The following is a 14,215-nucleotide window of genomic DNA, read 5'->3' as shown; positions in this document are numbered from 1 at the left end:
TTTATTCTTCTTGTTTATTCAGCATTCACTTTGTCTTTCATTCATCTGTGCATTCAGATTCATTTCTGCGTTCATTCACTTGCTAATCCTTTCATTTCTTCTTTTCTTATTGATTCGGCATTCATTCATTCATTCCTTTTTCATTCACTTATTCATTCATCATTCACTCACTAATCTATTCCTTCTTTGTGTATTTCCTTATTGTTCATTTATTGTTCACTTCTTCCTTTATTATTCTTTCATTGTTCATTTAGCATTTGTCTGTTCATTCATTTCTGCGTTCATTCACTTGCTAACCCTTTCATTTCTTCTTTTCTTATCGATTCATTCATTCTTTGCTGTTGAAGGACAGACACATGCATGCCCTCTATAAAGATGCCCGTGGTGGCACCTTGATCTCCCGTTTTTTTCCGCGGGGTGCGGCTGTCGTTGGTAGTCATGGTGACAGGATCCTCGAGTCTGGACTGCTGGTCATCAGATGGCAGTGAACGAGTCACCGTGGCGTCCCTTGAATTTCAAGAATGCAATGAAAACGAATGGGATTTGAACTCAAGTGCCCCTCGGCACCCCTCACCTGTTTGCCTGTGTTCTTTCTGGGTGGGTGGCGTGGCACCCCCTAGTGCCCATGCCCTGAGAGGTCTCACCGTGAGCCTTCGATCACAGTGGAGTACTGCAGACTGGACTCGGCTGTAAGTTGCCTTGGGCTCGTGTTTGCCGTGGTAAGGCGCTATATAAGATGAAGGCTCTTCATTCTAAAGCGCTTAGTGGCCGCACTCGAGAACCCCCCCTTAAATGAGCTGCATCACCCGAGTGGGCTCCTGCTTCAAATGTGGAATTACCAGACAGAGGGGCTTACATTGGAATCTGCAGCCCACCTCAGAGAGCCTGATGCCACCTCTCCTCCACCTCACCTTGAGACCCTGGCCAGTGACTTGACCACGCCAAGCCCTGCGTCTGCCACCCTGCCAGACACACACCTGGCATCTCAAGAGGCCAGCCTTCTCGCTCTGAGTGGACACTTTGAGGTTCAGCTGCCCCATTTCTGCCTGGATTGCCCTGTCTGTTCATCTCTACTGCCCGCCTGCCATTACTGCATTCTCGTTCTTTTTAGAGGAGAAGAACAGAAGGGATGTGACAAGCGAGAGGAGGCCGTTCAGTCCATCAAGCCCCACATCTCGTCCCGCTCCTTCTTCAACTCCATGTCTCGGTGGGTTTGTTTCACTTCCGTCCTCCCTTTCTGCCCCTTCATTTCCACTGACGTCCTCGACCACGTGATTCGACTTGAACCCTGTTGCTGGGCCGATGACGTCCCTGCGCGGTCTCCTCTGCTCCGAGTCTGTCCCAGTAGGACATGTCCTCCTGTCCCATCATGCACCTGGCTGCCCTCCTCCCTGATGACATCAAAGAGGGCGATGAAAACGAAATGCGCGCTACGTCCGTCCTTCGCGGGGTCTCCCATCGATGCGGCGTCGGCCACGCGCCGACGACACACGTACCAGGGTGGCGCGCTCCCGGCCACCGCGCTCGCGAGCTTTGAGCTTTGAGCCTCCTCGGCTGCCGTCGACTGCGTTGTCATCGAGACCGCGGCGTTGTTTGCCTGCGCCGTATAAATTGCCAGCTGACAGGCGGTGACATCCGAGAGTCCGGCACGCGTGTTTGTGTCTGTGGCCGCGCCGCAAGGTGGGAGGGTGGGCAATGCTGTCTCCCTCCACTCGGGCCCTCGCTCGGGACACCGCCATGGACGTCGCGCCCTTCTGAAGGTGCCACCATCCACAGGATGAGCGAGCAGGACGGAAAAGTTGCCGGAGAGCTGGAGCCGATGCCATCTGCCGCGGACGCGGGCGCGGTGCCAGCGCAGGAACAGCCGGGATCGCCCCCTTCCGCAGAGAAGCCGCAGCCCGAGAGGCGCGAGTCCAAGGCCCGCAGGACGGGCGCCGAGAAAAGCGCGTTGGGCAAAGTCGACCGGAGCGGCGGGGGGCAGCGAACCAGGGGCGGCAAGGAGGACGGCAAACGCGCCGCCACGCACAGGAAGAGGCAGCGGGTGATGGTGGACAGCTCGAAGGCCAAGACGTCCCTGGAGGCGCTGAAGATCAGCATCAAGCAGCTCAATTGGAGGGAGGTGCGTCTCCGGGTAGGGGGGGAAGGGGGTACCTGGGCTGGTGTGGGCCCCGAATGCCACCCCGGGCTGCAAAGGTGGGAGTTTGCCTAATAAGTCGTGCCAGGGAATGGAGCAAAGTTGGGCTCAGGCCTGCCCAGGAGCACCAAGAGAACGTGTGGGCTCCACCTAGGTGGCACCTAACCTGACACCCAGGAGCTGTAATGAACGTTGGGTGGGTATCTTTGGTTCAGTCGACTGGCACCCCATAGGTGCCCCTTCTGTTTTCACCCACTGCTCTACCCAAGTCCCTTACTAGTAATAATTTATAAAGCACCTCTTTGCTTATATAGTGCCTTTCCCGGTCTAGTCCTCCGACAGACTGGTAGACTTCCTGGTGACCTCGCTGGTCGCTCCTAGTTGTCTCATTTAAGCTTCTCGTTTTTTTTTACCTTGAATATGTGACATCTGAGAGGATCGTCCGCCCACGTCATCGGTTTGTCACCTCAGCTAATTGTGCACAGAATGAAACACGTCGGGCATTATGTGGCAAACCACCATGGAGACGGGGTGAAACGTAAGACATTCTGCTCCGGTTACCTTCTGGATGAACGTGCGGCCACCAGGCCTGACTGCTGTGACACTCCTGGGTGACAGTGGGCTTGCCACTTTCCTCAGCCCCCTTGCCCGTCTTTCACTGTATGATGTGGCCGAGGTTAGGACGGTGACCTCTTGTGACCCTCCCCTGCCAGTCCACATGTGCTGCATGTCCGGATGATGGTCGGCGTGGAAAGGCGCTATATGTTTTAATACTCCTTGATTGGCGGACCCCTTTATCCAATGCGACGTCCAACATCTGAGGTGCAGTCGGTTCCATTGCTTTCAGGCAGGTGAAGTGACCCGCTCGTGGTCACCCAGTGTCAAGGGCAGATTTGAGTTTGCAGTCCACCTCCTCTGCCACCCTGCCTTTTGAGTCCTCGCTGCGTACCCCTGAGCCACTCAGTTTGCCCGTCTGTGCCCCAGACGTTGTCACCATTGTGTTCCTGAGGTGACAGATTGGCCATCGAGATCTGTGAGGAGGTCTTCTCATGTCCAGTTCTGTTTTTGATGCCCATTGTGAGCCCAACCTCTCTCTCTGAATTGCCTTTCCCAAGATTTCTTCCATTTTCCCCCCCTACAAGGGTCTGTATTTGGAAGTTTTTTTCTTGTCTTCTTGAGGAGTCGAGGCTGGGGGGCTGCTGAAGCCCCCTGCAGCGCTTTTTGTGTTGTTTTGGGCACAGCATGAAATGCATTGCTGTTTAGAAGCACCTTTGGTATGAAAAGGCGCTATATAATAGGAGACGAGCTGTCACTTGGTGAGTCCCTCTACACCTCAGAGGCTCAACATAAAGTCCCTGTATAGCATTCAGAGATAATGCTACCTGCCACATGACTTTGTCACGTGTGTCCTCATAAGGGTGATTGTGCCACCCATCTGTGAAGCTCCCAAGGACGGGCCTGGTAAAAAGGTGTCACTTGTCTGCTGCTGTCGGGGTGATGCCATGGCACTAGATGCTTGGCACTGCAGTGCTGGTGGCTGTGCTGCACTGGCATCATCGCCCCACTGATGTGCCAGGTGAGCTTTCCATTGCTGTGTGGGCGCTGAGACCTGTTGACGTTGAGCTTTATCTTATATAGCGCCTTTGTGGGTGCCAAGCAGCACAGGAATGTTCATGTGGGCAGCTTTTGAACCTCTCGGATTGACGCATTTGCCCGATGTGACTGGCAGTTTCGTATTTTAGCGTCCCCTTGTGGAATCCCCTGGTGGTCTCTGTGTCCTTGTGGTCTTCCTGATTTGTCCCTCTGACTTGGCACAGTGTGATGCGTGTGCCATGCAGTGGCCTGCCATCCCATCCAGGACTGTGTGGATCCTCAGAAACCTCGTGGTGGTTTCATTTGTAGGGAAGGAAAAACTCCGGAATCCCTTCTGGAAGTTTTCAGCTTTTTAGCGTAAAATGGAAAGATGGGGCGGCACGGTGGCGCAGTGGGTAGCGCTGCTGCCTCGCAGTTGGGAAATCTGGGGACCTGGGTTCGCTTCCCGGGTCCTCCCTGCGTGGAGTTTGCATGTTCTCCCCGTGTCTGCGTGGGTTTCCTCCGGGCGCTCCGGTTTCCTCCCACAGTCCAAAGACATGCAGTTTAGGTGGATTGGCGATTCTAAATTGGCCCTAGTGTGTGCTTGGTGTGTGGGTGTGTTTTTGTGTGTCCTGCGGTGGGTTGGCACCCTGCCCAGGATTGGTTCCTGCCTTGTGCCCTGTGTTGGCTGAGATTGGCTCCAGCAGACCCCCGTGACCCTGTGTTCGGATTCAGCGGGTTGGAAAATGGATGGATGGAAAGATGGATCTGAAAAATCTGCCAGCGGAAAATAAGAAGTCGGAGTGCGGCTCAAGCCAGCGGGTAAGGGCTCGTGTTCAGTGGGTGCCCTCTCCTCTCGGCCTGGCAGCTGGGCACAGAGCTCTGTGTTTAGTGACCTGTGGCATTGTCAAAAGCGACATTGACCTTCAACTAGCACCTGCTTTATAGTGCCTTTCACAGCCATCCTTTGGCGGTCCGAGTCCCAGGCAGGCCAAGCATATCTGGGGGCGCCACACCTCCATGTGACTGAGGCACCAGACTGTGATGTATCACCCACCAGGTGTGCCTTGCAAAGGCCTTGGGATGATGCCCTCCATAAAAGGCGCTGTATGTGACAATGGCTGGCTGCTCTGGCAGGTCACTTAGCAGGCCCGCTGTCATCTGTAGCAAATAACGAGGCAGTGACTGAAGTATTGGCACACAGGTTCAAGAATTCAGCGGAGAGGAGGTGGGGGGCTTCAGCCCGGGTCCTGTGGCTCCAAGAGTCCGCATTGCCACCCTGAACGGAATGGGCAGAATGACCTGATGGCTTTAGGGGCTGTCATTATCAGCATCTTTGGGGTCTCCCTTTCGGGTCCCTGTCCTCTTCGTGAGGTGGACACGGAAGCACGTGACGCACCTTCAGTATGGTGATGGATGGACAGGTGCTGCTGAACCCGCGTCTAAGGGTGTGAAGGCCAGGGAAGTGCCACCTCTTGGTGCGGGCACATCTAGCGTGTGACTCTTCTTCACCCGCAGCACGGATTAACGGTAATTAGGGCTAATCCCACCCTGCCGGCTAATGAGATGAGTGCCTCGTGTTAAATCTGACACGCATGAAGTGTCCTGCCAGGGAGCGCTGGGCACACGAGACCAGCTAGCGGGGCACTGCCCTGGGTTCCAGGATGGGCACTTGGTGCTGCTGGGAGTTGCAGGTTACAGCTGCTAAACAAGCGCCCACTCTGAGAGCCTGGGCACTGCCCTAACTGCGGGGTCTGCCATCAGACATCACTGGGTACTTGGTAGTACATATGGCAGACACGCCAGTCTCTGGATGGGACTCATTTGTGGTGGTCCCTACTGCTTGATAACTTTTCCTAACCCAGTTGGGGGCTCCAGAGTCCACACCAGAAGAGATGCCACTCCAGTGGTGGGCACTCTCTGATGCCAGTTTACTAAGTTGAACCCTGATCTCCACCCCTGTTGAGCAGCAGCAGCACTGATGACTGAGGCACAGAGGCTGATGGTGTGACAATCGGTGACATTCATCTGAGACCCTGGGTCCGCTTTCAGGCCGGTCAGGTGGACTTGGCACCCGTGGCTTCAGTTTGGATGTCCAGCACTGAGTGTTGTCTGCCCGTGCTTTGACTTTCCACGCCCACCATGGCAGGGAGGGTCACTTGGTCGCCCTGGCGTCTTTCCAGCAGTGTCTCGGTGCCCTGTGCCACGTGCATAGCGGTTCAGGCCAGGGTGGCACAGCAGGGGTCCGTAATCTGCTCTGATCCAAGCCCCTTTGCCCTTCAGTGTTCTTTGTGTTAATACTCTCGTGAGGAGGGGGCTGATGGGCATGATGGGATGGGGGTGGCTGGTCACTTGGGGGACTTATTGTTTTAATCCGGTGACAACTCGGCAGCAGAAGGTGGCACAGAGTGAAGCAGTTGACGTCTTTGCGGTGGTCACTCCACATGTGTCATCCTTGCCAGGTGAGTGATATTAGAGTCCACTTTAGAGATGCGGGCGGCGTCACTGTGCCCAGATGTCCCCATGTCAGGGTGACAGTGTGGTCACGAGGGTGTGCTGGTTCTTGTTCCTCCTTCCTTTATAGCGCCATACACGTCACGTCCCTTATTGCAGCTGACAGCCAGGCATGCCATTGAATGGGCAGCCCGGTGGTTTCCAGTCCAGGGACCCCCCTTCATGAAGCCACACACAGCCTCAGCAGGACTGGCACACTCAAGTTGGCTTTGACGGGCAACGCAGGAAGTCCTTGACAGAGACCGTATAGCGCCTTTCCATAGCCGGTGGTATTTCAAGGTGTCCTGCAGCTTAGCGCCTCAGCTGTGGCAGGTCAGGAGTGTCACTCCGGAATAGGGACTGACTTGTCACCTTATGCTGTGCCTTTCTGTTTCAAATGGCATCTCAAGGCGCTATACAGTCCGGTGCAGTGGTTTGTACGTTCTAGCGGCCTCATGCAGGGGACTTGGTGGGTGCGGAAACGCTGACCCAAATGTCATTCTTTTCTGAACATCTGAAACATCTTGGGTGCCTTGGCCACTAGGGGGCCACCTTGTGACATTTCCATAGGGAGTGCGAGCCTGGGTGAGCAGTGCCAAGCGCCCTTTCAGGAGAGGCTGGCAGTGTCAGTGGCAGGTTGGACGGGCAGGCAGGGCAGAGGGCGGCACATGACGGGGAAAAGGGCAAAGTGCTTTGAACAGCACAAAGGCGCTATATAAATAACACGTCATTGTTATTGCTGTTGTAATAAAATAAAGCTGAGGTCCAAGGTGGGCAAAGGGGTCAAAAGTGCTGAACACGGGTTCAAAAACATGCAAAAAAAAAAAATGAGGGCACAAGGTCCAAGTGAGAACCTCAAGATGGGTGGGCTGCCCACGCCAGAGCATCACTGAAGCAGGAGGGGCTGAGGGCGGGGCATACGCTAAGAAGGGGAAGGGACTAAGGTGGGGCAGAACACTGGCAAATGGAGGCTTTGGGGGCGGAGCTCCAATTCACCCCTGACAGTCCCCTTGCCAGAGTGACATGGATGTGACAGGAGGGACCCCGTGACCTGAGTGGCCCTGTTGCTGATTTCTGTTTTTTTTTCTTTGTTTGCTTTTGCCACGCAGCTTCCTGTGGGTCGTCGGCAGCCTTGTGACATTTACTGGCATGGCGTGTCTTTCCATGACAACGAGAACATCTCCTCTGGACAGGTCAACAAGTTTCCAGGTACTGGACTGCCGCGGTCATTCAGCCCACTGGTTACTGGGATTTGTGCTACAGGCCCCGGCCCACCATCCGCACCATGTGTGGGGATGGCACCCACTCCCTGTGGTCACCACTCAGTGTGCTGTTTTTGTGGTGCCCGTTGTGTCCTCACTTACTGATTTTGACTCTTGGCTAACATGGCTCTCTGAGACCCCCCTAGAGTTCCACATGGTTCAGTTTTGAGACCCTTGTCATTTAATATGCCCAAAGGGTGAACAGATGTAGAGTCCTGCCAAGTCCTTTGGATGGCACGCTGGACACCCCGCACTACCCGTCCCCTCGTGGTCCAGTCTTGTCCCCCCCCCCCCCCCCCCCCCAGTACCTCAGTGTAGACGTCTGAAAAGCCCAATGCGATGCCCTCTTAGCTGAGTGTCTAGCATGCCCTCAGATGTGGCTGACATTTTCAGCTTGTTGTGAAAGTCCACCAGACTGGCACCGGACAGGTTACCAGCGGTGCTTTCTCCTGCCCCCTAGGTAGAGTTCCCATGCCAGGATGGCACTGGTTGGCATTGAGGGCACACACACACACGTGGCTGACTTTGGTCTTTGCCCACCTGCAGGAATGATGGAGATGGTGCGCAAGGTGAACCTGAGCCGGACCATGCGCACGATGCACGAGCTTTTTCCTGAGGAGTACAACTTCTGCCCGCGCTCGTGGATCCTGCCCGAGGAGTACCACCTGTTCTCTGCTCAGGTAAGTCGCTTTGTTTTCAGAGCCACACTGAAAATGAACAGCCTTCATATAGCGCCTTTTATAGGGAGCTCCATTATGTACAGTTAATGAGACTACGACGGACAAAAGTCAGGCCAAGGTGGGCACTTGGCATGGCTTGATTGTCGAGTGCACTTTAAGAGGCAAAAATGTTAAAAATGAGCTCCGCTGACTGTTGTGGGCATGACGGGTGCCAGTCCTGCCACGAGGCACCAGACTAGTGCCTTGATGACACAGACTTGTGACAAGCCACCTTCACTACCAATGTAGTGCCATCTTTCAATGCACTTTACATGGCGACACTAGAAATGGCACGGGGACAAGCTGGCCTCCTGATCTATATAGCGCCTTGGCCCCCACATCTCTGGCCCTTTCCTGGTGTGGTGCTCCACACTTGTCACCTGGCCTCGCCATCCTGTTGGCAGCTTATGGTTGTCCTCAGTCTTTATCACGTGGCAGTCTCATAATGCCCCTCCCTGAGGAGTTTTGGGGTTGCCGGTCATTTTTACTGACCAGCCTCCTCCTTGTGGGCTCTGGCAGAATGGCAGGCACCTTTCAAATTTTGGGTTTGCTGGCCGGGTGACCATAAATGACCAGAGATCACCTGGAAATGAGGGCAAACAAAGGGGGTAAAAATGTTTGACTTTTGAAAGGCACTATATAGAGCCTGGCTGGCAGAAACACCTCGCCAATGCCACCTGCCCAGTGACAATGAGGAGGCCCTCGATGCCACACTGTGTTTTCATTTGATGAGGCCTTTAATGGTCGTGTAAAGGCGCTTTAAATGGGCACAACGGGACCCTCAGTCTGTGGTCCAAGGCCATAGTCCAAATGTCCAGCTGGAGAATCCCGAAGTGACCGGCAATGAGCCCGTAGTGATGGTAGTTCCCACTCTGTCCACTGGGTGTCAGCATTCATTCATTCATTCTGCCTGTGACCGCAGCCCAGTCGGCGATGGCCGCTGTCCACACTTGCAGCTAAGCAGAGGAGGCCACTGGGACCACATGCCAGCTCTACACAGCCGATGCCTGATGCTGGGCTCATGGAGGCAGCAGCACTGAGCAGTGTGGCACCAGGGGACAGCCCTATCCGGTATAGCGTCCTCTTGTGGTCACTTAGTGGCAGCAGTAAGCGTGAGGCGGCTGGCTGCCGGTCATCCCTGCCTGTCCACTCTCATTCTGCATTTCAATGGAATGCATCCAGCCTGGTGTGCCAGCGTGTGGTCATCGTGGGGTCAGTGGACCAAGAGCAGCTGCGACCTACAAATCTTTGGCCACATCTTGTCACTGTACTGACGCAGCCTGGCCAGTTACCATCCATCTTGATTGGTGCCAAAGTTGCTGACCATCAGTCCGGGAGTCAATGGAGCAGGTTGAGCTTTGGAATTCTATATAGCACCTTTCATTGCGAATGTCCTTCCTACACTGTGAGCCCGGCAGGTGAAGTGACCACGCCAGGACTCCTGAACAGGTGGTCCGGTGATGTGTCGCCTTTCCCTGCACACACTGTGCTCTGCGAGTACAGTCGGGCATCGGCTGTGTAGAGCTGGCATGTGGCCCCAGTGGCCTCATCAGCTTGGTTACTGGACGGCCTGCTTGGTGCCCCTCTTAGGGCAACCACCACTGTCTACAGCTGTACGGTGCCAGACGTTGGTCATTCACTTCTCATGTTGTCGACATGGAGTGACTGCCCACCTGCCTGGGAGTGAAGCTCGATTAAGAAGACGGACGGTTGGCCACTCGCCGGCTCAGTCGACAACGAAAAGTCGGGGGAGTGACGGAGGATGGCGGGCAGTGCCAAGGAGATGCCCCTTTAATGGGTGGTTGGCTGGCAATGATGCCAGGGGTACTGTGTGTGCATCCCTTGGGTTTCTGTTCATGTCGTCTGACTGGTTTACCCACTTGGACACAATTGATTTCCATTGTACTGGCATCGCTGCTGGGGAGTGCCCAAGACTGTCATGGGCAGGGCCAGTGTGTGACCCTTTGAGTCGTCGGGTTTGAAGATGTCGCCAGTGTGAACTTGTGTGCTCTGCCACCACATCTCCGATTGCTGCCGCAGTGCTTCTTTGAGTGTGCCCATCCTCTGCCATACCATATTGCCCTCTTTGGCACTTTGTGCTTCCGGTTCTCCCAGTTGGTGGTAGCATCTTATAATCTCTCAGCTCCAAGGCCACATTAGAAGACTGACAGTGTCCATTTGTTGGCTTTGCTTTGTAGATGGTGCCAGCATTCTGTTGCAGCCATGCCAATGTGAGGTCGATTCGAGGTGGCACTGTGTCATCGGCTCGGACCACTGCAGCTTTTCACTTGTTCTTGACTCAGGTGACTGGCACACGTGGTGGCCTTCTGGTTGTGCTGTGTAATAATGCTGACTGGCCTGTATAGCGCCTTTCAAGCTACAGCTGAAGTGGTTCTGCCAGGCTCTGGCCAGAAAGGGAAGACACTGTGTGATGTGCTGCCAAGGCCACAGTTTCATGTCACTGCACCGTGGCCTCGCATGTGTCCTTGTCACTTCCCAACTGATTGTGTTAAATTGTCCCTATCTGGATTCTTGTACAAGTGACCCCGGTGCACTCCTGCCAGCTTCTCCTCATGGCCCTCTGGCTGGCATTGACCCCGGTGGGCCCCTCATTGATGGGTTTGGACTGCAGCTGAGTGACGTTTTGGGGTTTGCCCAAATTCCCTTGTTTCTTGTCGTCACCCTGACCCCAACTCCCCACAAAAGGCGCTATATTAAAGAAATGCCTTCTCCACCCACTGGTCTCTCGCCACATTTCGTTTGGCATCATCGGTCGGTCTGCGTGTCTTCCCACCACAGGTCCGCATCGCCAAGGAGAATGACTCCTCGTGGAAGCCCACCTTCATCATCAAGCCGGACGGGGGGTCCCAGGGCGACGGCATCTACCTCATCAAGGAGCCCCATGACATCCGGCTGATGGGCAGCGCCCAGGCCAAGCCCTGCGTGGTCCAGGAGTACATCCCAAAGCCGCTGCTGGTGGACAAGCTCAAGTTCGACCTCCGCCTCTACGTGCTGCTCAAGGCGCTGGAGCCCCTCGAGATCTACGTGTCCCGGGAGGGTCTCTCCCGTTTCTGCACGGAGCCCTACCAGGAGCCCAATGCCAAGAATCTGCACCACGTCTTCATGCACCTGACCAACTACTCGCTCAACGTGCACAGCGGCAAGTTCATCCACTCGGAGAGCACCAACACGGGCAGCAAGCGCACCTTCTCGAGCATCCTGGGCCGGCTGGCGGGCAGGGGCGTCGACGTCAAGAAGGTCTGGTCGGACATCATCTCCTTGGTCATCAAGACTGTTGTGGCGCTGGTGCCCGAACTCAAAGTCTACCACCATGCCGAGATCCCGCCCGGGAGGCCGGGCCCGACGTGCTTCCAGGTATGTCTAGATGGGGGTGGTGCCTGCTGTGCCATGCCCCTGCTGTGTGGGGTGGCACCGAGACTTGCACTGACTAGTCGGTGAAATCTTATCCTAGCTGTCCATCCATATTGGCATTTAACTGGCATCTCCGTGATGGCCACTGTTGGGAAGGGTGGCATTTTTCAGCTTTGGAGGACTGTGGTGACCGTTGGATGTCCAGTTGGGCATTTTAGGTGGCGTTGTGAGCGGGCACGTTACGTTTGGTTCATCACCAGGGTTGGTCACAAGTGCGGGGTTTCGGGGTGCTGGCCTCTTCTGACATGGTCAGATTAGAGGCTCCTGTTCAGTAGCAAATGGCCCTGATGGCATGCTAGGAGTGCCAATGATGGGCACCTTGTTTGTGCTCCTTCCTTCACCGTCTCGGTTTTCATTAAATGGGGTTGCTGATCCTCTCACATGAGACACTGGTGCAAATCAACAGGCCGCCATAGAATGTCCACCGGCTCCTGGTCATTGGTAAGCTCAGCTGACCCAGTGGTTGTGGCGCACTGCCAACCTAATGCCCATCTCTCTTCCCAGATTTTAGGATTTGACATTCTGCTCATGAAGAATTTAAAGCCCATCCTGCTGGAAGTGAACGCCAATCCCAGCATGAAGATCGAGCACGAGCAGGAGGTGAGTGTGACAGGCTGGCACTGAGCGCCTGCCCGCTTGTCATTTCAGGGCACACCGACTGACTGCTTCTGGATGGCCTTGACAATCCTGCCACCTGCTTCTTTACAGAGTGTCCCCAGGGTGCCCGCGGTCACTGGGGGTGTTTGTGAAGGTGCCCTCTGCTGAACCCTCTGCGCTGTTTCAGGTCTCGCCCGGGGTCTTTGAGCACGTGCCCAGTCCGGTCGATGAGGAGGTCAAGGTGGGCGTCATCAGGGACACGCTTCGGCTGGTCGATCCGGTGCAGCGGAGGTGCCAGGCTAACACGTGAGTCCGCCTTCTGCACCTTTCAGTTTGGCTTTGTGAGACCCCGGCGAGTGTCCAGGTGGTCCTGGTGCTTTGTCATTCATTTTATAGTGCCTTTCAGGACTGAGCAGTCCACCTGAAGGGTGACATGTGAGGGGACTCGATAGGAGAAAGGCGCTATGTAAAACTCAAGTCCAGGTGCCCTGCAGTCTGACTGTTTCTGTGATTCTTCAATGTAGATTCAGCTCTGCCAGGTGAGGTTACTGTGCCACCGTATGCCCTTGGTGCCAGCTGACACAGCCTTACCCATGCAGGCCTCCTCCAGTCTGTTGCTTGTTTCCAGTCGATGGGCACATTTCAAGCGCCGTGATCCCAAGCGAGCCAGCCAGCCATGGCCTAAGCACAGGGATGCCAACACCTCTGGTGCCAACTGTTAATGTTCACCTAACATGGGGAGAGCACAACGAATACCCATGGAAGGCACTGCAGCTATGCCATCAGGTGGCTTCTCCTGTTACATGTGAGCCATCCGACAGCTGGGCACTGAACCGCCTCAGGTGGCACCTAAGAGCGAAGGATTACGGATGTCACATGTATTAGGAGAGCCGAGCCATCACATCCCTCTAGTGGATTAAGGACCACTAAGGCAGAGGAGAATTGGCATCTGTGGACAAGAGTGCCCGTTGTACCTGCTCTACTTGGCATGTCCTTATGCCCGTCCCTCTTTTCAGTTTTTTCTCTTTGTTTTTCCTTCCCAGGGTGCATCTGACTGGACAAGCACCGGAACTGCAGGACGACATCTTGGAGGGCGAGCCCCCAGACCGGTGCCCAAGTGACCCGGGTGCCAGTCAGCTGCCATCACTGTGCCTCAAGCAGGTCTTCCCCAAATACTCAAAGCAGTTCAGCTACCTGCGGGTAGTCGAGAGGATCGCCGTGCTCTTCGTCAGGTTCCTTGGTGTCAAGGGGTCCATGAGGCTTGGACCCACGGCATTCCGGACTTTCATCAGGTGCGTTGGCGTCTGCCCGCCGGGCACCGTTTGACCAGCCACATTTCTCTGATCGCCGCTTTGCTCTTCTTCAGGTCCTGCAAGCTCAGCAGCAGCACGCTGTCGATGGCTGCCGTGGACATCTTGTACATCGACATAACGAGGCGCTGGAGCTGCCTGGCGACGGACCAGCGCGAGTCGGGTAAGAAGTGGGGCTGCCCTCCACGGGCACTGGCCACCGGCTTTATGGGATGTCAGGAGGAGGGCCGCTATGTGTGTGTGTGTGTGTGTGTGTGTGTGCGAGACTCCAGGGGTGGCGCTGTCACATTGTTACGATGGCGGCGGACATGCAGTGCCAGTTCACATGGCTACTCCACCCTGCCTACCTGTGGACTTTGTGTCCACGTTGCCCGCTGGGTGGGTGGCACCACATCATGTGAAATGTATTAGAAGTTGATAAAATAAAAAGTGGAATCAATTGGCACCAAGACAAACATGAAAGGAGCTATGAGAAGACACAGTGCCAGGGTCACCTGAGTCCATGCTGGCCTGTGCCTGAAGCTGAGCCCCCTGGATGTCATAGCCGTCTAGAACATATGCAGGGACGAGGGGGCAAGGTGTGCCAGCCCTCCATATTGGCAAGCAGGACTGGCAGGTCTGCAGACGACACTATGCCAAAAGAAGCCAGGTGTAGTTGGCAGGATCAGTGTGCAGCTCAAGTAGTGTCCCCAAGCA

General features: G+C 55.2%; 1 protein-coding gene across 3 annotated transcripts in view; it reads left to right on the top strand.

Moving 5' to 3' along the window:
- Window positions 1-1,443: 1,443 nt before the first annotated feature.
- ttll11 (tubulin tyrosine ligase-like family, member 11) overlaps window positions 1,444-14,215 on the top strand; it is a 188,403-nt gene continuing 175,631 nt past the window's right edge. For all 3 annotated transcript variants that reach the window (XR_007935866.1, XR_007935867.1, XM_028809017.2), the window contains exons 1-8: window positions 1,444-2,119; window positions 7,309-7,408; window positions 8,008-8,141; window positions 10,980-11,555; window positions 12,117-12,212; window positions 12,397-12,515; window positions 13,253-13,501; window positions 13,576-13,682. Coding sequence is in view for 1 of the 3 variants with exons in the window: in XM_028809017.2 (XP_028664850.1) it covers window positions 1,778-2,119; window positions 7,309-7,408; window positions 8,008-8,141; window positions 10,980-11,555; window positions 12,117-12,212; window positions 12,397-12,515; window positions 13,253-13,501; window positions 13,576-13,682 (1,723 nt within the window). In the remaining 2 variants the exon portion in view is untranslated. The remainder of the gene's footprint in view (window positions 2,120-7,308; window positions 7,409-8,007; window positions 8,142-10,979; window positions 11,556-12,116; window positions 12,213-12,396; window positions 12,516-13,252; window positions 13,502-13,575; window positions 13,683-14,215) is intronic.

Source organism: Erpetoichthys calabaricus, chromosome 9, assembly GCF_900747795.2.
Source record: "Erpetoichthys calabaricus chromosome 9, fErpCal1.3, whole genome shotgun sequence".
NCBI lineage: Eukaryota > Metazoa > Chordata > Cladistia > Polypteriformes > Polypteridae > Erpetoichthys > Erpetoichthys calabaricus.
This window is presented reverse-complemented; position numbering and strand designations above follow the sequence as displayed.